The 24,211-nt window shown below is 50.1% G+C and overlaps 1 protein-coding gene across 1 annotated transcript in view; it reads left to right on the top strand.

The window, feature by feature from the left end:
* LOC134574847 (NACHT, LRR and PYD domains-containing protein 3-like) overlaps positions 1-22,275 on the top strand; it is a 176,717-nt gene extending 154,442 nt beyond the window's left edge. Inside the window, exon 7 of the mRNA XM_063433904.1 lies at positions 22,085-22,275. Within this exon, the coding sequence (XP_063289974.1) occupies positions 22,085-22,139 (55 nt within the window). The 3' untranslated portion in view covers positions 22,140-22,275. The remainder of the gene's footprint in view (positions 1-22,084) is intronic.
* Positions 22,276-24,211: the final 1,936 nt, after the last annotated feature.

Genomic DNA, 24,211 nt, shown 5'->3' with positions numbered 1-24,211 from the left:
CTTGTTCCTGCATTCTTTTAATATACCAGTGGAGTTAAGCTGTGGGAAATCAGCTCTCCGCTACCATGACTTATAGCTAAAGTACACACATCAAATAGCCTTTTATTTAAAATGTTTGGCATTTGGTACATTTCAATAAATATTCAACCCCCATGATATTATTACACTTGCAAACTCATTATAATAACATACTCCTTTGCTCTGTCTACCTGTTACAGGTCGTACCCCAACTTACAGTAATAGCGATTACCAGATAGATGTATTACCGTACTTACCGTTAATACAGATAAAGACCGCATCAAGAATAGCCAAGTTCAGACTTATAGAAATAGAGATAAATGGAATAACAAGCCAGGTCAGGATACCGGTAATGCTCAAGGCCAGAAACAAGCCGGGCCAAGATGGCCAGAATTACATGAAGTCAAATACAAGTCAATGTCAATATCAGAATATCAAAAGAGACCTACTATACGCACTAATGTGTATCAATGCAGAAGCCATGATAGGACAATCAAAAAGAGCCCAAATAAAAATTATATAGCCAACATTTCTAAAATTAAAACAGCAAACATTTATTAAAGTTGCACTCACAAGGTGAATTGTTAGTGTAGGACTCACCTAAGATGTTTTGCTTTGACGTGACAGGTGTGCTTACACTTCAATAGCTATTGGAGTGATAATAAAAAAATAATGGGATAGGGGTGCACCTGGAACATACATTTCTAAGTCACGGTGCTGCCATGATGGTGTAACCGATTCACCATATTTGTTTTCTAAGATAGGTGATGTTAAGTAGTATTTTGCATTTTTTTTGTATATATTTTGGTCTTTATGGCAGTACCACTAGTTAGAAAAGCATGTTCTGGGTGTGCCTCCAATTTCCCTTGTTGCGAGAAAACACTGAAGAAGCCACACGTAGAGAGTCCGGATGCAGGTCAATTCAGGAAGCAAAGATTCTTATTTTAACCGACTGACTCTTGTCCAAAGTCTGAGGCCTGAGGACATGGAGTAGAGGCTTTTAATAGACTATACATCCCCCGTCTGTACCCTTACACCAATCAGCAAACAGGATGCACAGGATTACCTTATATGGACAGGCAATATGGAACTAGGAGAGAAATTAATGTGGTTTCAGTTCTTGCACATGCTCAGTACATCTGATAACAGTTTCCTGAAGCCCATGGAACAGTGAAACAGGGGAGTGGGCCTTGACAAGGCCAGGAAGTGGGCAGGTGGAAAATTATGGGATGGTTTAGGGCAGGGCTAAGAAGGGGAGGAGTCAGGTAGTGTAAATAGGCGGCCATCTTAAGTGAGGGGCCAGTTAATCTGAATTGCACTGACCTGTCACTTGTGGCTGGTCGGCGGAGTTCTTTTCTTTTTCTCCCTCTGCAGGTAATGGCGTCCCTGGAGGAGATTCTGGACGGAGTTCGGGCGGCGGTTCGTGACAGAGGACTGGCGTGGCTACATGAACAGATCGGGGCTGCTGCCACCCATGCGGAGGGACCGGAGAGGAGGTCTGCGCGGAGGACCAGGCCGCCGCAGAGGTTGAGCCTGGGGGAGGCCCCTGCGGCCCGGCGGCGGAGGAGCCCTTCGGCGGTCGGCGGGTCGGCTGCCGGACCGAGTACAGCAGCAGAGGAAGGAGTGCGGCAGGCGCCATCGGGCGGGCCCGCCGGGCAGGCGCGAAGCGGAGGCCACGAGGTCTGAAGGCGCCCCGCGTAATGGCGGCCGGCGGGACAGCAGGAAGAGGGAATGCTGCAACACCAGCAGACCATGCGGCTGCGGATGGCATCACCCACGCGGCCAGTGGGCAACAGACGGAGCGTCCCGGTGAGTCAACCTCCAGGGGTATCACTGAGGGGCAAAAGGGGAATGCTAACGGGGCTCCCACAGCACAAGCGGTCCGCCAGGCATTGCGGGGAGACCAGGTCAGCAGGGGATCCGAAGGGGCGGCCGGAGGGAAGACCAGAGCTGAGCACAGTGGAATGGGGGGAGAGGGCAGCGGAGCGGGTCGGGCGGCTCAGAGGGTTTCTGGAGCTAGGGAGGCGACAGGCGGCCTAACCCCGGGGGTTCTGGCGGAGTCAGACAGGGCGGCCGGAGAGAGGCCAGGCGCTGCGGCTGTAGGAGAGCCAGTGGGTTCGGCGCGATACAGGGAAGCAAGGGGTGGCAGTATAGAGCGGGGGGGCCCATCCGGCTGCCCCCAGGTACGGCCAAATGACAGGAAAGCGGCAGTGAGGGGCCAGGGCGGCGAGCCAGCGCCGCCAGGTGCAGCAGTGACAGGAGCTGGTCGGGAAGACAGGAGAGCAGGGACAGGAGCCATTCACGGCTAGGCCGCAGCGAGTCAAGATTCAGCGCCAGGGAGAGGAGGAGGAGGTCCAGGTCAGAGGAAGGGAGGAGGAGCAGGAGGCGAAGTGCATCGGGATCTTCGGAGAGGAGCTTTAGGGAGCAGCGGCGGGGAGGACACAGCAAGGGATGTCGGATGGAGCAGAGGAGAGGAACCAGGGCAGTCGGAGAAGAGCGTAGGGAGGAAGGGCGGGTAGGGAGCTACTCGGACAGACTACCCAGGTTGTCTTCTTACAGGTCACGGAGTAACTCACCAGCGGTTCCGAGGTGGGACCAGGCGGGCAGGAGTCGGCGACTATTGGAAGCTCCAGTGTCTGAAATGGCGGATGGAGGGACAGCAACCCCGCGGCCTGCGGCGGCCAGGGGCATCAGCGGTGAGTCTTCCTCTACACCACACCCTGGGACATTAATACACTGTTTGAAGTCATTCATAGATTCATGGTCAGGGGAAAGGGAACCGCTTAGGTTCGATAGGGTTTGGTCAGCGGGGGACGACAGCGGGCCTGGGTTAGAGAGGGCGACCTCAGGAGTGACAGGTGGTAATGGGGAGGAGACAAGGAACACGGATAAGCCCGATGGATCATCGGCGGGGGACGGGTTACTTGACGTGACGGGTGGGGACATTGCGGAAGCTGCGCGTCAGAATGTACATGTGTCCTTCGCGGGGCCGTTAGGTTGCCATTTGAAAGGGGAGGTTAAAGAAAAGATTGCGAAAGGGGAATTCGTGGAAATATTTTCCCTTCTTCCCCTGGAGGAATTCTTAGATTTAAAAGAGGAAGACAAGAAGGACGCCAAGAAAGAGGAGGAGGAGAAAAGGCGGAGGTATCGGAAGATACCGAAGACCTTCGGCAATTGGCTGCGGGCCTTTTGTATATTGGCTAGTGTTATTGGGGAGAAGCGGCCGGAGTGCTGCTCGCAGTTGTTTTGTTACTTAGACGGAATTAAGGATGCGTACCGCACCTATGGGGGGTTAGCATGGTGGAGGTATGATGAGCAGTTCCGTCAGCGACTGGCGGCCAACCCTTCAATGCGCTGGAACCAAATGGACCTGCCGCTGTGGATGCGGTTAATGATGGCGCAGAAGAATGCGCCCTTTCCAGGGACTGCCGGCACCGCTACCGGGGGGGCAGTGGCGGCAGGTCAAAAGAAAGGAAACTGCTGGGCTTACAACGAGGGACAGTGTAAGTGGGGAACCGCTTGTAGATTCCGGCATGAATGCTCAGGGTGCGGCGGGAACCACGGGGTCAACAGGTGTTTCAAGAAGGGTAAGTCGGCCGCAGGGGGAGGAACAACGGGGGCAGTCGCTCCCGCAGCTCCCGCTGGGGGTGTCACCAGTGAAGGTAGGCACGATGTTGCCTTGGCTAAGGCAATACGCTGATCAAGCAGTAGCAGAATTCCTTCGGGCGGGCTTTGCCGGGGGTTTTAAAATTCCCTTCAAAGCTACGGGGCCGGGGGCGCCTTGTGAGAACCTCAGATAGGTCAGGGAACACCCGGGGGTTGTGCGGGAGAAATTAGCCAAGGAAGTCCAATTAGGGAGGATGGCGGGGCCATTTCCGGCCCCGCCCTTGGCGAATCTGAGGTTGTCACCATTGGGGTGGTCCCTAAGAAGGAAGAGGGCAAGTTCCGTTTGATTCATCATTTATCGCACCCGAAGGGGTCTTCGGTGAATGATGACATCGACGCCGACCTATGCTCGGTCTCCTACACATCATTCGACAAAGCCGTCGAGCTGGTTAGGAGAGCGGGGCGCGGGGCGCTGATGGCCAAGGTGGACGTGGAGGCGGCTTTTCGGCTGCTGCCCATACACCCGGACTGTCACCACCTGTTGGGGTGTCACTTTGAGGGTGAAATCTTCGTGGACTTGTGTCTGCCTATGGGTTGTTCCATCTCTTGTGCCTACTTCGAGAGGTTTAGTACCTTCTTGGAATGGGTGGTGCGCATGGAATCGGCGGGGGGTGCCATAGTGCACGGGACTCTGAGCGGTGTGCTCAGGTACTGAGGGTGTTCCAGCGGGTGGCTCATACCTTCGGGGTGCCGTTGGCTGGGGACAAGACGGTGGGCCCCACCACGTGCCTTAGCTTCTTGGGACTCGAAATTGATTCTGAGCTCGGGGAATGCAGGTTGCCTAGTGACAAGCTGCGGCATCTGCGACAGCTAGTGGAAATAGTCAAGGGGGCGAGGAAAGTGACCTTGCGGGGGCTCCAGTCCCTCGTGGGGAGCCTTAATTTTGCATGCAGGGTGATCCCCATGGGGAGGATATTTTGTCGGAGGTTGGCACAAGCAACCAGTGGGGTGCGGCGGCCGTCTCACTACATTCGGGTGTCAGCCGAGATGAAGGACGATTTGGGGGTTTGGGAACAGTTTTTGGTCAACTTTAACGGGAAAGTGTTCTTTCGGGAACCGACGGTGTCGTCGGCCGCGATGAAGTTGTTTACAGACGCCTCCGGCAGCATTGGTTTTGGGGCTTACTTGGCAGGTAAGTGGTGTGCGGAGGCGTGGTCGGAGCCATGGAAGGTGAGTCCTCTGATAAAGAACTTGGCATTCTTGGAGTTGTTTCCCATCGTTGTCGCGGTGGTACTCTGGGGTACGGAGTTGGCTAACAAAAAGGTGGTATTCTACTCCGATAACATGGCGGTAGTGCAAGCGATTAATAGCTTGACCGCCTCGTCGCCCCCGGTAGTACGCTTGCTGCGACAATTAGTGCTTGGTTGTATGTCATTCAACATAATGTTCAGGGCTAGGCACATCCCGGGGCTCCAGAATGTGGTGGCTGACTCACTGTCTCGTTTTCAGTGGGAACGCTTTCGGGAGGCAGCGCCGGACGCGCAGGCCCAAGGGCAGGAGTGCCCGGGTGTGATGTGGCAACTCGGGACGGCCTGCTTGGAGACTGTGTGAGGAGGTCACTGACACCGAGCACTTGGTCGTCTTACGTAAAGGTTTGGAAGCTGTGGGACGAGACGGTGGCTCAGGTGGGTAGCGCCCCTGCGGAGGGGCAACGCTTGGATGCACTTTTATGGTTGCTCTGTCGATTGTTTGCAGCTCAGGCGTCGCCTGCCATGGTGGACAGACACCTATCTGCCTTGGCTTTCCTGTTTAAGTTCAATGGCTGGGTTGATGATACAAAACACTTCCTGGTCCGTCAAGCAGTGAAGGGATTCAAGAGGGGGAAGAAAACTGTGGACACGCGTAGGCCGGTGTCCTTTGATTTGTTGCGTGAGCTGGTGGGTGTTCTACCGGGAATTTGCAGCTCCACATTCGAGGTAACGTTGTTCACAGTGGCATTTGTGTGGGCTTTTTTCGGTGCATTTCGGATCGGGGAGTTGGTCAGCGCAAACAAGATGGGTCTTGGGGGTCTTCAGCTCGCGGATGTGGAGGTCCGTGGGGACAGGGTGCAAATTCAGTTGCGCCGCTCGAAGACGGACATTTTTGGTAAAGGTTGCTCAGTTGTGCTGTTTGGGTTGCCAGGTTCGGGGGTGTGCCCAGTGGAGAGGGGGTCGGAGTACCGGGCATTGCGCCCGGTGGGTGATGGTTGCTTCTTTTTGCACCAAGACGGCTCGGCCCTGTCGCGTTTCCAGTTCGCGAGGGTGTTTCGGATGGGAGTAAGTAAGCTGGGCCTGGAGCCTGGGCAATTTGGGACTCACTCCTTTAGAATTGGGGCGGCGACCGAGGCCGCACGGTTGGGACTGGGAGACGAGAGGATTAAACGCATTGGGAGGTGGGAATCCTTGCGTTTCCGATCGTTAGACCGGATAGGTTGGTGTGAGAGGGGCAGTGTTATGCTGTGATGGACGTGGAATCCATATGATTTGGTATTAACGTGTTTTTCTTTGCAGGATGGAAGGTGTGGATCTGGGGGCACTCGTATGTCTATTGGGCTCAGAAGAGGGCTGCTGTTCGGAGAAGTGGAGCACAGCTGGGTTTTCTTCGAGGAGAAGTGTCGATTTCATGGTTTGGCTTTAGGGGGTTTAGCTGGCAAAGCCTTAGTAGCACGTTGTTTAGCAGGTTGGCCGGAGGGTCATCACCAGACATAGTTTTAATACACGGGGGAGGGAATGATTTGGGTCTGATTCCGCAAAGGGAGTTGGTTAGACGGATGAGGAGAGACGTTGATCGGCTGTTGGATCTGGTCCCTGGCGTGGTGGTGGTGTGGTCGGAAATGGTCCCCCGTTTCACGTGGCGGCACGCCAGGGATCCAGCTGCAGTGGCTCGATGCAGGGGCAAGGTTAACAGGGCAATGGCGAGCTTTGTGCGGCGAGTGGGGGGCATTGTAGTCCGGCATAGGGAACTGGAGGACATGCTGCCGGGCTATTTTAGGAGAGACGGGGTACACTTGTCAGACGTGGGTTGTGACTTGCTCAATCTAGGCTTTCAGGAAGGGATTAGCTTGGCCCTGTTTCAGGGTGGTGGGGGGCGCACATGTCCTTAAGGGATCAAGTCATGTGCTATGGCGGAACAGGGCGTGTTAAAGCCAGGAGTTAGCTGGAATTGGGAATGGACAGGCCAAGGCCTAGGCTGGAGTAGGCCAGATGGATTAGAGTGTTGGTAGGTTCAAGCTCTTCGGTGGCTACGAACCTAGGGGGTAGGGGTGTCTGGGTACACCCCTGCAGTTAACAGATGGTTTTGGGGCCTCTCTGGTAGGCCGTGTGTTACTGGTTATATGTTAAGTGAATGTTAATTATTGTTCAAAAGATAGGGTCATTGTCAGGGGTATTGTGCGGGGGGATAGTAATATAATGTTAGCTGGACAATGACCCTAAATTGTTAATTTATTTATTTATATATTTAATAATTAATAAAGCTGTGGACGTTATAATCCAACAGATAAATTTGGTGTCAGCGTTTTATTTAAGGTAAAACTAAAAGTAGCACCTGCCGAATAACGACGGTGCATATGTCATGACTATATGTACCTAACTAACAGATACATGTACTTGTATATGCCATGTGTAGATTTTAGTGTTGAATGAAGAAAGTAATCCAGGCACTCCAACGAATTCCAAAATATAGACAATTTTATTAGAACCAGGAACTACACAGCATGTGTAGATTTTAGGTCTACTACATTTTGGGCCTAGCTGAGATCCCTTCACACCCTTTTTGCTATGTTTATTTGGAATCCAGACTAGATTCCTTTTGGGTTGAGCACCCCACCCATACACTATAGATGTCCCTTTAGAGGTGTTGACAGGAAAGCGTACATTTTAAGAGACTCTCTGGAAGCTGTTTAAGCAATAAGTATTGCAGTTAGCATGTTAATGTCCCGTGTTAAAATTTGTGTAGTACCGGAGCCAAGCCACTGACCTGGATGGACGCACGTTACATGAGCTCCGTGCAGACAACCGATTTAACCGGCAATTAAAGGGTTTTATGATACCCCCAACACACATCACATACCAGCAACTGACCCCTACGGCATGGGGAGAAAACCCCAGACCCGATAAGCAGAAATTGGGCATGAATATAGGAGACCTATGGCGCCAGGCCCAGAGCGGCGCGGACCCTAAAATGGCCGACTTCTCCGACGACGATACAGAGATTTCCGTTGATATCTCCCTGGGGATGACAGCGGGATACCCGCCGGAGCAGAGGGCCATCAGACCTCCCATTTCTCACCCAGACTCAGCCCCGGTGACAACGGCGATCATGAGGGATCTGCTCGCAGACCTCCAGCGCACAATACAAGCCGACATGGCCCACCTCCGGAAAGACATACCAGGCCTCACAAGCTGCATGGGGGCCCTGGAAAGTGACACACGGCATAACGCCCAGCAAACAGCGGAACTCCAACGGGCAGTTCATGACCTACAACTACAACAGGCAAAATCAGACACAAGGTTTGCAATACTAGAAGACCAGAGGCGCAGACTAAACCTCAAAATTAGAGGCATATTGGAGAACACACCGGAGACAGAGCTACCACACCTCCTAAGGAGACTACTTACAGCGCTAATATCACCAAAGCAAGCAAAACAGGTGGGACTGGAGGGAATATTCCGCCTGCAAAAGTCACCAAAAGCACCAACCTCAGCACCAAGAGACCTCCTGGTCAGATTCCAAAGAGGACAAAGCAGCTGTCATGGCCGCCGTACGGAACCACGCACCGTACACCTTCGAAGGCATGCCGCTCACATTCTTTGCGGACTTATCTGGGAGCACAATGGCATGGAGGAGATCACTCCAGACCTTTATTTCCCTCCTCCGATCTAAAGGCATCATGTACAGATGGAAAATACAGCGCACGCTAGAACTCCAGCACGGTGCCGTAACACACTTGGTCCGCGACCTTCAGGAGGCACGGGCTCTTCTCCCCACTCTGGGGCTACCAAAGGACGCTCTGACCATGGCACAACCAGGCCCTACTACCTCCCCACCCCACACATGGGACCCAGCAGCAGTGATCCCATTCATACCTCGGGGAGCAACATCAACCGCCTATGGAGACACCACTACTTGAACTCTCCTAGAGGCATGCAAAGACAGACTTGCAGTTAACCCTCACTGGGTTTGTTAAACTCACTGGTTGCACTTCCCAAGTTTACGTTTTTATTTTTTTGCTTTCTTAACTTGTTGTTATGATTTATGTTAATGCTACGCGCAGAGACCGCTGTCGACATGAACCACCCGATGGATAAGACTCACCTCCACTACCACTACCTTACACAAATAAGGTATCACACTGCAACATAGCACTCCCAAATACACCCAAACCCACACAACACAAGGGCGACACTCCAATGGCTGTACTAACTAACACAGACGGGACACGCAGACAATCACACTAGACCCAGCCTGGGAATCGCAATACCCCGACAGGACACCACAAGCCCACAAAACCCTGAGGCCTTAGAAGGGACCAACACAGAACCCGGGCACCAATGGTATCCAAGGAGTCTTAGAGACCACATGGACTATCACAACCAGACCCCAGGATCCCAACCACACACACACATCTGACAGACTCGCCTCACATAGCCAAAACCCTACCCACACGCCAGAAGGCATTAACCCCCCCTACCACGAGCAATACCCCCCAACGAACGACGGGTCCTTCAGTCCCAGACCACACTTCACTTAACACACGGACTCCCCATGCCTTGGACAATCGGCCCCCATCTATGGGCTTAGAATGACGAGTAAATTTCCAAGACTGCAGATTCTACAAAGCTGTGCATGATTACTGCTCTGTCATATGTAATATTACTCTATATGTACTTTGCCACCCACATAGTCAGTCTCAGGGCCAGCAGGCCAGCATGATAATCTCACACAAAATACTCCTCGACAACCCGCATGCTGCCGACATTAGCTGGTAATATACCCTACCACACCATCTGAAATGAATAACCTACAAAGCTCAGCGGTATGCTAATATGATAGATTCAGTTCACCTAGTATATCTGTAGGTTCAATAGAACTCCTACTTTACAACTCTATGCCCTACTAGTCTTACTGTCAGGATCGGGACAGGGATCCAACACACAGAGTACAAACAGTAGACAGATACGTATACCGGACCTTAGAATGGCCGGACTAACGTAAGTAATACAGTAGAGAATGGTCAGAGACAAGCCGAGGTCGAGGGAACGAGAAGACAGGTAAGCGAGAGACAAGCCGAGTCAAGGGTAACAGAGAGAAGCAGAGTAATACAAACAAGCCGGGTCAGAACCAAAGAGATAACTAGAATACACGAGCACTGAGTGACTAGACAAGCTAGAACCACGACAGGGCAATGAGCAAATGCGGGAAGCTCTATTAAATACCCTGGCTCTAGAGTGTAATCACGCCTCCGACGAGTCCTGATTAGCGGTTAGATACTTGACTGACAGGTCGGTTAGAGTTGGCGTCATGACGTTGACTACTGAGCGTCGTGTTATAAAAGGACCTGGATCCCTCGCGGCCGGCGTGTAACTGACCGGGAAGACCGCGAGGAACGGCAGAAACAGTCCCTCTGGGAGAATAAACATCTAGATCTCTCACCTCTTCTGAGGTGGAGACCACAGGTACCCTGACAGTACCCCCCCTCTCAGAAACGCCCACCGGGCGGAAGGAACCGGGATGAGATGGAAAGCGGGAGTGAAAAGCCCTGCGGAGACGAGGAGCATGTACATCCTCTTGAGGTACCCAACTCCTCTCCTCAGGACCATATCCCTTCCAGTCGACCAGATATTGTACTCTCCCCCGAGAGATACGAGAATCGATGATAGAGTTGACCTCATACTCCTCCTGGCCCTCCACCTGAACAGAGCAAGGAGAGGGTACAGTGGAGGAAAATCTGTTACAGACTAGTGGTTTCAGCAATGAAACGTGAAAGGAGTTAGGGATGCGTAAGGCAGATGGAAGAGCTAGACGATACGCAACTGGGTTGATTCGAGTCAGGACCCTGTAAGGCCCAATATAACGAGGAGCGAATTTCATGGAAGGAACTTTTAACCGAATATTTCTAGTACTCAACCATACTCTATCGCCTGGAACAAAAACCGGGGCCACCCTTCTACGTTTATCAGCGTGTTTCTTAACCAGCATAGAATTGTTCAGAAGAATTTGTCGAGTCTGATCCCACAACTTCCTCAAATTGGCAACATGGACATCAACCGACGGTACTCCTTGGGAAGAATGGATGGATGAAAGCCATAATTCATGAAGAAGGGGCTTGAATGAGTAGAGTAACAAACGAGGTTGTTGTGCGCGAACTCCGCCCAAGGAATCAAACCGACCCAATCGTCCTGGTGTTCGGAAACAAAACAACGTAAATATTGTTCAATTTTTTGGTTGGTGCGTTCAGCAGCTCCGTTAGACTGAGGATGATAGGCAGAAGAGAAATTCAATTTGATACCCAGTTGAGAGCAGAAGGATTTCCAAAAACGGGAAACAAATTGGGAACCTCTGTCAGATACAATTTGGGAGGGTATCCCATGTAAGCGAAAAATTTCCCTCGCGAATATCTCTGCCAACTCGGGAGAAGATGGAAGTTTAGGCAAGGGGATGAAGTGAGCCATCTTGGTAAATCTGTCAACCACAGTGAGGATAACAGTCTGTTTCTTAGAGATAGGTAAATCGACAATGAAGTCCATCGCCAAACAGGACCACGGCTTCTCGGGAACCTCTAAGGGATGCAGGAATCCACATGGAAGCGTATGGGGTTGCTTGGTCTTCGTACAGACCTCACAGGCAGCGACGAAATCTTTAATATCCCTACGTAAAGCAGGCCACCAGAAATCTTTAGAGATCAAAGCACACGTCTTGCGAATGCCAGGATGCCCAGCCACCTTGCTGTTATGGAAACATTGTAATAGTTCCAGTTGGAGAGCAGGAGGAACGAAATGTCGACCCCCAGGAGTCTGTTTAGGGGCTAGATGTTGTAGCTTTATGATCTTGACAAGCAACGGAGAATGAATCCTGAGATTCGTGTTAGCGATAATATTGCATTTAGGCACTATAGAAGAAAGAACCTGCTCAGATATAGTAGAAGGTTCATATTGGCGAGACAAAGCATCGGCTTTAGAGTTCTTAGAACCAGGTCTATAAGTAAGCACATAATTGAAGTGGGTCAGGAATAAGGACCAACGAGCTTGCCTGGAGGACAGGCGCTTAGCTTCCCCAATATAGGATAAGTTCTTGTGATCCGTTAAAATGGTAACAGGATGTAAGGTCCCCTCCAATAAATGTCTCCACTCCTTTAAAGCCATAATGACCGCTAACAGTTCCCTGTCACCGATGTCAAATCTGCTTTCAGGCCCAGATAGTTTCTTAGAAAAGAAACCACACGGGTGTAATGGTTTATCCACCCCTAACCTTTGTGACAGAACAGCACCTACTCCCGTCTCAGAGGCATCGACCTCGAGTAGGAACGGCAGAGTCGTATCAGGGTGGAGTAAAATTGGGGCAGAAGCAAAAAGTTCTTTGAGAGTCTTGAAGGCAACGAGAGCTTCAGTAGACCATGTCTTAGTGTCAGCCCCCTGTTTGGTCATATTGGTAATGGGCGCAATAATAGAAGAGTAACCCTTAATGAAGCGCCTATAATAATTGGAGAAACCAATAAACCTCTGAATAGCCTTGAGTCCTTTAGGTAATGGCCAATCTAAAATAGACTGGAGTTTGTCAGGATCCATCTTAAAGCCTTCCCCAGAAATCACGTACCCAAGAAAGTCTATCTGAGACTGGTCAAAACTGCATTTCTCCAATTTACAGTATAAACCATGTTGCAGTAGTTTGTGTAATACCTTTCTGACTTGTCTATGGTGGGTCTCAATCTCTCTAGAGTGTATAAGTATGTCATCCAGGTACACAATAACACAGTCATGTTGAAATTCCCTAAGAACTTCATTAATCAAATCCTGAAAAACTGCAGGTGCATTACAAAGACCAAAAGGCATAACCGTGTATTCATAGTGCCCATAACGGGTATTGAACGCTGTCATCCACTCGTGTCCTTTTTGGATTCTCACCAAGTTATACGCCCCCCTGAGGTCTAACTTGGTGAAAATTTTAGAGCCCTTTAGACGATCAAACAGCTCGGTAATTAAAGGAATCGGATAGGCATTTCTGATGGTTATTTTATTCAAACCTCGGTAATCAATGCAAGGTCTTAGCGAGCCATCCTTCTTTTTAACGAAAAAAAAACCAGCCCCGGCAGGGGATATATTCCTCTAGAACTAAGTTCTCTTGAATGGATAGAGGATATACATTGCCCCTCGGAGGCATAGTGCCAGGTAGAAGATTAATCTTGCAATCAAAGGACCTGTGTGGAGGTAAAGTGTCAGCATTCTTTTTGTCGAATACTGCTTTTAAGTCCAGATACAGAGGCGGTATCTGTATATCTGTAGACTCGGTAGAACTACTTGGTGTGTTAATTACACACAATGGGGAAACCTTACGTAAACATCTCTCCTGGCAACCCTGGCCCCATGAGAGTATCTCCCCTAACTCCCAATCAATAATAGGGTTATGTCTCTTTAACCATGGGTACCCCAGGACTATGGGAACAGAAGGAGACGAAATAAGCATAAGGGATAAGTCTTCCTCGTGTAAGATACCAACAATTAAGTTAACGGGTATGGTCTCACGGAAGATAACAGGCTCAAGTAAAGGTCTACCATCTATGGCCTCAACGGCCAAGGGTGTATCCCTTAACTGGGATGGGATAGCGTGTTTAGTAGCAAAGACTTGGTCGATAAAATTCTCAGCAGCTCCGGAGTCTATCAAGGCCATGGTCTTTAGTACTCCCTTCTCCCAAGTTAAAGAAACTGGTAGCAGAAGCCTGTGATCTTTATAATTATGAGTAGAGGACAAAATAGAAACACCCAAGGCCTGTCCTCTAGAGAAACTTAGGTGCGAGCGTTTCCCGAGCGGTTAGGACAATTTAGGCGTAAATGACCTCTGACGCCACAATACATACACAATCCCTCCCTTCTCCTGAACTGTCTCTCCTCTTCCGAGAGGCGAGTATTGCCTATCTGCATAGGTTCCGGGAACAGTGAAGTTGCGGATTCAGGACTTTGAAATGTGGGAGCTAGTTTAAAGGAAGGTCTAAGGTTCCTGTCTCTAGTGTTCAGTCTCTCTCTTAAACGTTCATCAATACGAGAAATGAACGAAATTAAATCCTCCAAATTTTCAGGGAGTTCTCTAGTAGCAACCTCGTCAAGGATTACATCTGATAACCCGTTTAAAAATACATCCATATAAGCCTGTTCATTCCACTTAACCTCTGCCGCCAAAGACCTGAACTCTAGTGCATAATCCACAAGTGTTCGGTTCTCTTGTCTAAGGCGCAAGAGTAATCTAGCTGCATTGACCTTTCTACCAGGGGGGTCAAAAGTTCTTCTAAAAGCAGCTACAAAGGCATTATAATTATAAACTAACGGATTATCATTCTCCCATAATGGATTGGCCCATCTCAGAGCTTTCTCAACGAGTAAGGTGATAATAAATCCAACCTTTGCCCTATCAGTAGGATAGGAGCGGGGTTGTAATTCGAAGTGGATACTGATCTGGTTTAAAAAACCACGACACTTCTCAGGTGAACCACCATAACGTACTGGTGGGGTAATACGGGAAGAAGCACCTACAGTGGCTACTTCTAGGCCTGCACCTACAGAGGAAATAGAAGTAGTACGCGTCTCCTCTGGTGGGTTATTAGCACGAGATAACAACGCCTGTAGCGCTAGGGCCATCTGGTCCATTCTGTGTTCCATGGCGTCAAACCTAGGATCGGAAGGACCAACCTGACTGTTTGTACCTGCAGGATCCATTGGCCCTGTCGTAATGTCAGGATCGGGACAGGGATCCAACACACAGAGTACAAACAGTAGACAGATACGTATACCGGACCTTAGAATGGCCGGACTAACGTAAGTAATACAGTAGAGAATGGTCAGAGACAAGCCGAGGTCGAGGGAACGAGAAGACAGGTAAGCGAGAGACAAGCCGAGTCAAGGGTAACAGAGAGAAGCAGAGTAATACAAACAAGCCGGGTCAGAACCAAAGAGATAACTAGAATACACGAGCACTGAGTGACTAGACAAGCTAGAACCATGACAGGGCAATGAGCAAATGCGGGAAGCTCTATTAAATACCCTGGCTCTAGAGTGTAATCACGCCTCCGACGAGTCCTGATTAGCGGTTAGATACTTGACTGACAGGTCGGTTAGGGTTGGCGTCATGACGTTGACTACTGAGCGTCGTGTTATAAAAGGACCTGGATCCCTCGCGGCCGGCGTGTAACTGACCGGGAAGACCGCGAGGAACGGCAGAAACAGTCCCTCTGGGAGGATAAACGTCTAGATCTCTCACCTCTTCTGAGGTGGAGACCACAGGTACCCTGACACTTACGAGGCATCAAGATCCTGTTAAGTTCCGTAGACATCCAACTTTAAAATGCGGGCCGGTGTCTTAACACCTTCCTTTTCCAAACTATATGTGATAAACTAGCCTGAACGACATAAATACTACAAAAAATGTGCAATCTCACTAGAAGCCATGTTGTTGATTTCTGATATGTTGCTTTATTGCTGGCATGAGCTATCGTGGCTATACCAGCCTGTTTGTAATATTACACACAACAAAAATAAAGAATAATATAAAAAAAATTAGTGTAGTACCCACCAATATTGGGGTACTCTGACATAGTGGTGGCTTTACACAGTATGGCTGTATGGTATAACTGAATCCCCATATTTGTTTGCTAAGATAAGGTGATTTCAAGTAGCCTTGTACATTTTTTTGTGTGTGTGTGTGTGTGTGCTGTTCCATAATCAGTATTTTGTATATATTTTTGTACTTTACGGCAGCACCATTGTGCCCCAATCCTTTTTTTGCTAAGGCCCTGGGGAGATAGCGCAGCTAAGCGGACAAGGGCACATGTAGGAGTGTGGGGATAGATGCATGGGATTGGTTGTGAAGAATCTGTGGGTGTGATTATGTTCTGTGTAAGACAGTGTGGGGGAGGTCTTACCTCAGTGCCACTTGGGATTCGGGCCAGCAAACAGCTTCCTGTCCTCCTGCTCCTGTTTGCCTGGGCCTGCAGGTTACACAGCTTGATGGTTGAGGCTTCTGGCTTCCCTCAGGGCTGCTGCAGCGTGGATGGTGGCCGGCACCTGTGGGAACAATTGGCAAGCATTAATAGAGGTATGGCTACCGGTGTGGGCCCCCCCCGCGGCCTACCTCCCCCTGGAGCACCCCCTGTGGTCTCCCCTGCTGCCTTCCATGTGGCCCCTGCCCCTGGGGACCTGCTCCAGCACTGGCAGGCGTTCCCACCCGCCTGCCAGGCTCTCTCCAAACCCCACTCCTCGGGCCCGGGGTAGGAGCAGGAGCCTGGGCCCGAGGCATCACCAGGACCGCGTGTCTGGGGGCTCCAGACACGCGGCCTGGGTCCTGTGGCCGTGATTTGCGGCCTTCCGTGGCTGCGCGCGTGGCGCAGCCTGCTCCCTCAAGGCCTTAGATTAAGCCTTCATCTGCTGCGCGCCCTGCGGCCCGGAGGCCTGGTGCGCAGCCTACCCGGCGGGCTCCACATGCCCGGCCGGTTCCCCTGACTCCCGCCCCGGCCGCCAGCGTGGGAACGCGGTCCGGGGCGGTGGGAGGCCCATGAATACTTCCGGGCGGCAGGCGGCCGCCCGGCAACGTGCCAGGTCCCCCGCAGCCGGCGGGGGTGTGGGGCTGCCGCTGGGGCCCCTGTGGTGAGTGGGCCCGCAAGGGCCGCGCGGGGTACCGTGGTACCGCCGTTGGGGGTGCGTGGGGGGTCCCCTTGTGGGTCGGGAGCCTCCTCTGCCGGTGAGGAAGGCTCCCGGTATGCTTTTCCCCTGTCTCCTCCCCCTCCCATGTGGATTCCGCGAGAGGGGTCCCCTGGGGGGCCCAGCTTCCCACTGACAGGGCCCCCGGGACCCTCTCATCCCTTACTGTTCTCCTCTTACCCCCTACCCCCCCCCTTTCGGCTCTTTACCCCCCTTTCCTACCCCCCCCCCCCTTTTTTTCTTCCTTTCCTGCCTTTTCCCCCTTTTTCTGCCTTTTAACCCCTGGTGCCTACCCTGCTCTATCTGGGTCCCCTCTGTTCTTCCCTGCCCCCTATACCTGGCCTGCCCCCCCCCCCCTCCCTCCCCCCCCCTGCAGGTCACTTACCTTGGCCTTCTCCTCTGGGGCGTAGGCTCACGTCCTCTCTGCTGCTTCCTTCTCAGGACACTGCTGCAGTTCCTGGATCCATCCAGCAGGTGGCGCCTGGATCACGGCTGATGTCTTCTGTGGATGCTGGAACTGCTGTTTCTTTTCCTCAGCCTTCTGTGAGCGCAGTGCCGGGCTTGGATCGCCAGACTGCGACCGGTGAGTAAATTTCTCCCCTCTTTTAGCGCTTCGCGTACCTACGTTGTTCCTTCCTTTATTCAGTCTAGTTCTCTTTGAACACACACAAAAAAAAAAAAAAAAAAAAAAGATGAAAACAAATTATTACAGGACAGAAATAAACTGTGAATTGCCACATGGAATAAATCACAAAAAAAAAAAAAAAAAATGAGAGATAAAAATACAATGGCAAATACAAGAAGAAGATTAAACGTTCACAAAAAAAAAAAAAAAAGAAAAGAAAAGAGTAACTGAGATATAATCCAAGTACTTGGGTGCATGGACGCCGCTTCCCCCTCCCCCTCCCCCTTAATTTTCAGTATGTATCGTATGTTTAAGTGCGCTTTCCTGCAGCGTCCAGGGTTCGCATGACTCTGGGTGTTGCTGAGCTACTATGGCTCGCTTGGCTTGCGCGCAATGCTAGGGTGCAGATGGGGGGAGGGGCTTTTTACTGCAGGGACGTTCCCTCCTGCCTCGGGGGGTGCCTTGACTAAAAAGGAACATTAAGGGTTCCGGGTGGGTCATGGGGTACGTGCCGTGGACGGTAGCGCCCCATGGCGCATATTCGAATGCACCCTGTGTTCTGGATAGCATGGTCGGGGAGAGGGCTCCCCGAGAATGCGCTGCTGTCAGGTCCCTCTCAGGGCGCATATCGACCCTGGGAGGAGCTGGGTTGGTGGAGGTACGTTTTGCACTTTCGTTGGCGGTGCGACCCTTCTTGGCCTGGGGCTGGATGGGCTTCGGCCTCTGGTTATACTTAGGACTCGCCTGGTGCCTCAGCACGGTGCGTTTTCTCGTCCTCTCTGCAATCTGTCGGGGTGGGGACGTGGGTGCTCTCGGTGCAGGACCCTCAGAGAGCTCCTTCGGGTGATGTGGGTCCAGTTTACCAAGAACGCTCGATTAGCTTACTTCCCAATCGTTTTGTGGGCCCCTGGGGTCCACTTTGCGGGTTCCCCCTTGAGGATGTGGTGCCCATGGAGGAACGGGGTTGAGGTAGCCTGATTCCTTATTTACTCGGTTGTCATTTCTTTCCGGGGCTGGGTTTTGAGTTGGTGGCTCACCACAGCGGTCTGCGTGGGTAGGGCTGCGGGGCCCTGGGGCCTTTCTGACGAAGGCGGCTGTGGAATCGGTTTTCCGGCTGCTGCCGGTACGCCCGTCGAGTTGTTGTTTCGGGCTGTGTTTTCTGACGGTCAGGATTAGGTGGCTATGTGCCTCCACGTGAGTGGTTCTCGATGTCGCTTGTGTGGGACCGTCAGTGGTGCATGTACGCGCTCTGCTGCTACAGTGTTTTCTTGGGATTGGAGTTTCGGAGTTCCGTGGCCCGGGCCTTATCCGTGGGTCGGGATGTGTGCTCTTGTCTCCTGGATAGTGGGATCAATTCCTGTAAGGGGAACGTCGGTGCCCCTGGCTGCGGTTTGGGGCATCAGGCAGGAGGCGTCTGTGGTTTGGAGGGGCGTTGTGGGTTTCGGCTGCGCTACTCATGGGCTCTCCTGGGAAAGCTGGGCTTTGCCTGTTGGGGTTGCCCTTGGGACTGTATGGGGTTCCTGCTGGGCCTCTTTTAACGCTGGCTTGTGCAATCTGGCCCCTGAGTCCTTTCCGCTGGCTTCCAACTGTTTTGCCGCCGCAGTAGGTTTTGGGGATTTGGGTCTCGGTGGTGTGCTGCCTCTTGCCCAATACGCTGGCTCTGACGGACTCTGGTGTTCTTGGAGGTCCCCCTTTCTGGTGGCATGGTAGGCATGTGGTACCCAGCTCACGAACAAGGGGGTGGGTTTTCCTTGGGGACCATCGTGGGGTGATGCTGGCTGTCTTTCACATGTTACAGTACCCTATACCCCGGAGGTACTCTGGTACTCTGGCTCAGTGCTGTTTGAGTCTAGGGGCGGCTGGTCAGGGTTTGTCCGGTGGTTACCGATATGATGGCCGATGCTCTGTCTTGTTCATTATAGAGCGTACTCGGTGGAGGTGTCACGGGGTCGATTTGTATGGCAGTGGAGGTGTGGTCACTTGGTCCAGCGGTCTGCTGAAGCTGGTCTGTAGGCAATCTCTGGGGCGGCGTGGGGCCCGCTCCAGTAAGATTGGAGGGTTCGGGACGGATGGGTACGTTTCTTTTTGGGTTCCGGGATTTGACTGCTCATATACATGTTTGGTTCCGTTGAGTAAGCGTTGGAATGGACTTCCTTCAGGTTTCGCAGCTCGATGGCTGTTGTCATTGGGAAGGGTAAGTTGGTTGAGGTTGGCTGTTTCATCGATAGAATCTGTGCAATTCTTGGATGTTGCAGGTTTGACTTTCTGCATCCTCCTGGGGTAGGTGGGATGCACGGGGTTATGGTTGGGCTCCTACCAAGCTGTGGAAGTCTCTACCTACCTCTATTGAAGTCTCATTCCATTTTTGGTCCGCTTGGAGTTCCAGTGGAGAGTGGAGACGTCCAGCCGCCCAAGCTTATCCGGGCAGGCACTTGTTCTGGTGATTTATTCACTTTGATCTTGTGAGTGCAATCTTGTATCAGTGCATTATCTTTTCTTTTGCGGTATTACACTATGTAATTTTTTTTTTCTGTTCCTGTTTTAGATTATGTGCAGCCGTATCTCATTCCCCTCTGTGTCTATGTATATGTTGTAAAGGTCGGGAACTGGGCCACGACCTTGAGAGGCTGTTGTAACTACACCAGATAAGTGTGGGTATATCTAGATGCCATTGTCACTAATTTGTATTTGTATTTTGTCCTAGCAAGCTGTAATGGGTTTCCAGGATGGTCTGTAATATACCGTTCCGATCGGGGGCGGTGCAGGGTTCCGTCATTTGCCTGTTTTCGTTGTGAGTACTGTTCCGTCCCTGGGATTGTTCGGCCTCCTCCCTGGTTTGTTTCTCGGAGATGGGTTTTTCACCCCCGCGTCCATCTAGTTGGGGTGTTCCTCTTGGGGGCTCGACTTCCTGGATACGGATGGTGGGGAATTCAAAGGGCATTTATTTTGGTTGGGGGCGGCTACAGACACCGCCAGGCTGGGCGTGCCTGCGCCGATGGTTCAGAGGGCTCGAATGGCGGAGGTTCGGTGGTCTGGCTCCGGCTACGTGAAGGGGGTGTGGCTCCTCCTCATACGGGGTCAGCTGCCCCGCCTCATGGGGTACCAGGGGTTTTGTCATCCCTGGGTGGAATGACGTGGGTCGGTGGTGGTTTAGGACTTGGGTGCTCTTCGATCGGGACATGTTACGCATTCTGTTTCTTCCCTGAGGTTCCCAGGGGCTAGGCTGCGCCTATCGCCCTTTCCTGTTGGCAGTGCACTCCGCAATGCGAGTGCCCTGGTGCGCTGCCGTCGGTCATCAGAATGGATGGGTTTCTAGGTTTGTCATGGCCATAACAAAAATGACTAAACGTATGACGGACAAAATTAATAACTAAAACATGAACACTTCCAGTTCGCATTTTGGATTTGGCCAAAGGTGGCCTGGGTATCTCGAAGGGAGGGGTGCGCTTGCTGGAGGTCAGACTTGACCTCTGTTACTCTAGCGCTGCGTGAAGTGGTGGAACATGCCATGGCTGGTTGTGGTGGGGTCCCCCGCTGATTTAGGCGTAAAACAGCGGGGTTGTGGCGGGGGTATGTCCTTGCCAATTGAGTTTGAGGTTACGTTTAAGTAGATGGAATGAGATGAACAAGTTTTTTAAGGTCTCAAACCTCCCCTGCTCTAAAGGTTTAACTTTAGGTTGCCTGAGGTCTCGTGCCCATCGAGCGTGGATAAGGTCGGCTGATGGCAGGCATTGGAAGGATTTTTATGACGAGGGGGGAGGTGAGAGGGAGTGGTGATTAGGAACCACTCCATGTTTTTATTGGCAAGGACGGTTGGGTCACTGTATAACACTATGGGTGGAGTTATATATGTATATATGTTAATTTATGCTTATTTATGTCTAATGTTTTGGTTACAGAAAAGAAGAGATTTAATAAATAAAGTTATGGATGTGTTATGCAGTAATTTAGTTGTGATAATAAATGCTGTGGCCTGTTTCATCCATACTAAGTGGTCTGTCGTTATTGGGGGGGTTTAATGGGGTTAGATTTTGTTCTAGGCTGCATCGCGATTCCCCACTACGTACATACAAGGCCCTGGGGAGATAGCGCAGCTAAGCGGACAAGGGCACATGTAGGAGTGTGGGGATAGATGCATGGGATTGGTTGTGAAGAATCTGTGGGTGTGATTATGTTCTGTGTAAGACAGTGTGGGGGAGGTCTTACCTCAGTGCCACTTGGGATTCGGGCCAGCAAACAGCTTCCCTCCCGCCCACCCTCTACTATATTTTGTCGCAGCTAGCCGGGGGTATGTCCTTGCCAATTGAGTTTGAGGTTACGTTTAAGTAGATGGAATGAGATGAACAAGTTTTTTAAGGTCTCAAACCTCCCCTGCTCTAAAGGTTTAACTTTAGGTTGCCTGAGGTCTCGTGCCCATCGAGCGTGGATAAGGTCGGCTGATGGCAGGCATTGGAAGGATTTTTATGACGAGGGGGGAGGTGAGAGGGAGTGGTGATTAGGAACCACTCCATGTTTTTATTGGCAAGGACGGTTGGGTCACTGTATAACACTATGGGTGGAGTTATATATGTATATATGTTAATTTATGCTTATTTATGTCTAATGTTTTGGTTACAGAAAAGAAGAGATTTAATAAATAAAGTTATGGATGTGTTATGCAGTAATTTAGTTGTGATAATAAATGCTGTGGCCTGTTTCATCCATACTAAGTGGTCTGTCGTTATTGGGGGGGTTTAATGGGGTTAGATTTTGTTCTAGGCTGCATCGCGATTCCCCACTACGTACATACAAGGAAATTTAGACAGTGAAATGAAGATAAAATGTTTTGGTGACTTGAACCTTAAGTAATTGTTTTTTCACAAACTTTTAACACAAAATATTACTTTATTTTAAGGTCCATCAAGGAGAATTGGAAGAGTGTCCAAGCAGACCAAAGAGACCAAAATTGACCTGATACATTCTCTGAACCCCCCTTTCAGATACAAGAGTGGGGCGACCTTGCATGCAGGTCCATATCGACCAGTTCCACCAACTGAATAAACCCTCACCTAACATGGATGTTGGGAATAATACACTTTGCCTATATCTACCCAGGGCTTAAGATACAGATGGCCGGCTGGCCAGTCTGTTTAAAATTGGTTAACATGTCAGCTATTTGCAATGATATATTTTATCTATATCCAATGCTTAGTGAATATACACCTAGACAATAAAGAGCTGTATAATATCATGTAACAAGTAATAGGTGTTAAGGGCTGTAGAACATTATGTATCAAGTGTTAGTGTTATATCCTGTATTTTTCTGTCTGTCGGCCTTATTTCCTGTTTTTCTCCCTTTGATCATACCTGCATAGTAATGTGGAATTTAGAACTTAGTAGTAAATATCTTTAATTCGTAGTGCGCATGCACATTAGTTTGAAGTGTGTAGTTATAGTGAAACTTAGCTTTATGCAAGGTCCGAAAATGAAGATACACCTGCAAGCTTGCTATAGGTTAAGATGTTAAGATAAGATAAATGATTTTATTAGGATTGGATAATGCTTGTAACGACCACCCCTGTTTCCTGCTGTATATAACCTGTTACACAGCTCATTAAAGGCTCAGAAGTCACTTTGAACCTTGCATTGTCTTGTCTCGTTCATTGGGGGCTCCTCACCAGCTGGTTTGGGGACAAGGAGAAATATAGAGAGTTACAAATTGATACAAAAGACCATGGCAAGGGAAAATTCCTTACTATCAATGGATTTCTACAGATGTCTGGGATGTAACACTTGCCATCACATGAGCTTCTCCAGCGTCATAGCGTCTAACTTAACCGTGTATAGAATGATAACTATTAGGATTATTTGTTGCTCTCTAATGTATATTGTACCTCACTGGCACATTTCCTATGGTATGTGGATATTTCTCCCTTTTCTCACACTTTGTTATGGAGGTATATATCTTGGTTTTTATGGATACATTTATTGGTATAACATTATGATGTCATAGCTTTTCTTACCAAGCCTTATCTTCATCTCATCCAACCCTCATTCTCTCCTTTTTGGCTCTGAATAACCGTGGTATTATTGTTTGCACATTGTCAAGAAATAAATCTGAAAAAAGTCACGATTCTTTAATAAAGGCAGAATTCTATTTCACAAAGACGTCTGTGTGCTCTTGGCTGGTGTATGTAATTATATATTTGTGTGAGGGGCAAATAAGGCCGTATAGAAGTAAAAAGGGAAATAAGTCGGTTGAGGTGTGCCGGAACCGAAGACGTGGTAGGCCTGTTATAAAAGAGGGCAAAAATGGGCCAGAAATTAAGAGCAATCAACAAACCGAATTGCATGATGAATTCCGAGCGAGGAAATAGTTACCCAGCACTTTAACCGGCACTCTTAATTGTGCCAGGGGAAGCAAGGCATATCAAAATCGTGTTGTCCCCCTAGGGTAGACTAAATGTGGGGGAGAGAAGGTGGTCAATAGATTGCATGAATAGGTGAGACTTCCTAAGATAATGCTGCAAGCAGGACGTGGTGGCTGGGGGAAAGTATGTGAGACCCAAGAAACTTTAGTAAGTTGGAATAGCGGCTCAACAACTAGATTACCAATTTAAAGTGACTAGTGCCCATCAAACACAGCCTACCTCACAGTTGTGTTTAAACGATTGATCCAAAAGAAGGCGAAAAACCCAATTTGAAGCGCTGCCAATTTGCAACAAGTTGGGAAAAAATTCCTTCTTGACCCCAGAATGGCAGTCAGATTTCCTTGGATCAAGCGGTTATTGCCCTACATTAAAGGTGGATGCCCGGTTCGTAGTGACAGGCATATAAGTCTGATAGTGAATGAGATACTTGGATGATGATGTGAAATCTGTAAATTTAAATTCCCTGGAACCTGAAACGCCTTGAGTATTCTAAATAGTCTGGTATGAGGACATGAACCTGGTGAAAGGTAAACCAGTACAACATGTGGAGTTGTGTACCGGATATGTAGAGTTGATGCAAGTAGAGGTGGCAAAAGGAACCAAAATGCAGA

The sequence above is a fragment of the Pelobates fuscus genome, chromosome 10, assembly GCF_036172605.1.
Source record: "Pelobates fuscus isolate aPelFus1 chromosome 10, aPelFus1.pri, whole genome shotgun sequence".
Lineage (NCBI taxonomy): Eukaryota > Metazoa > Chordata > Amphibia > Anura > Pelobatidae > Pelobates > Pelobates fuscus.
Note: the sequence above shows the minus strand (reverse complement) of the source record. Positions and strands in the feature narration are given on the sequence as shown.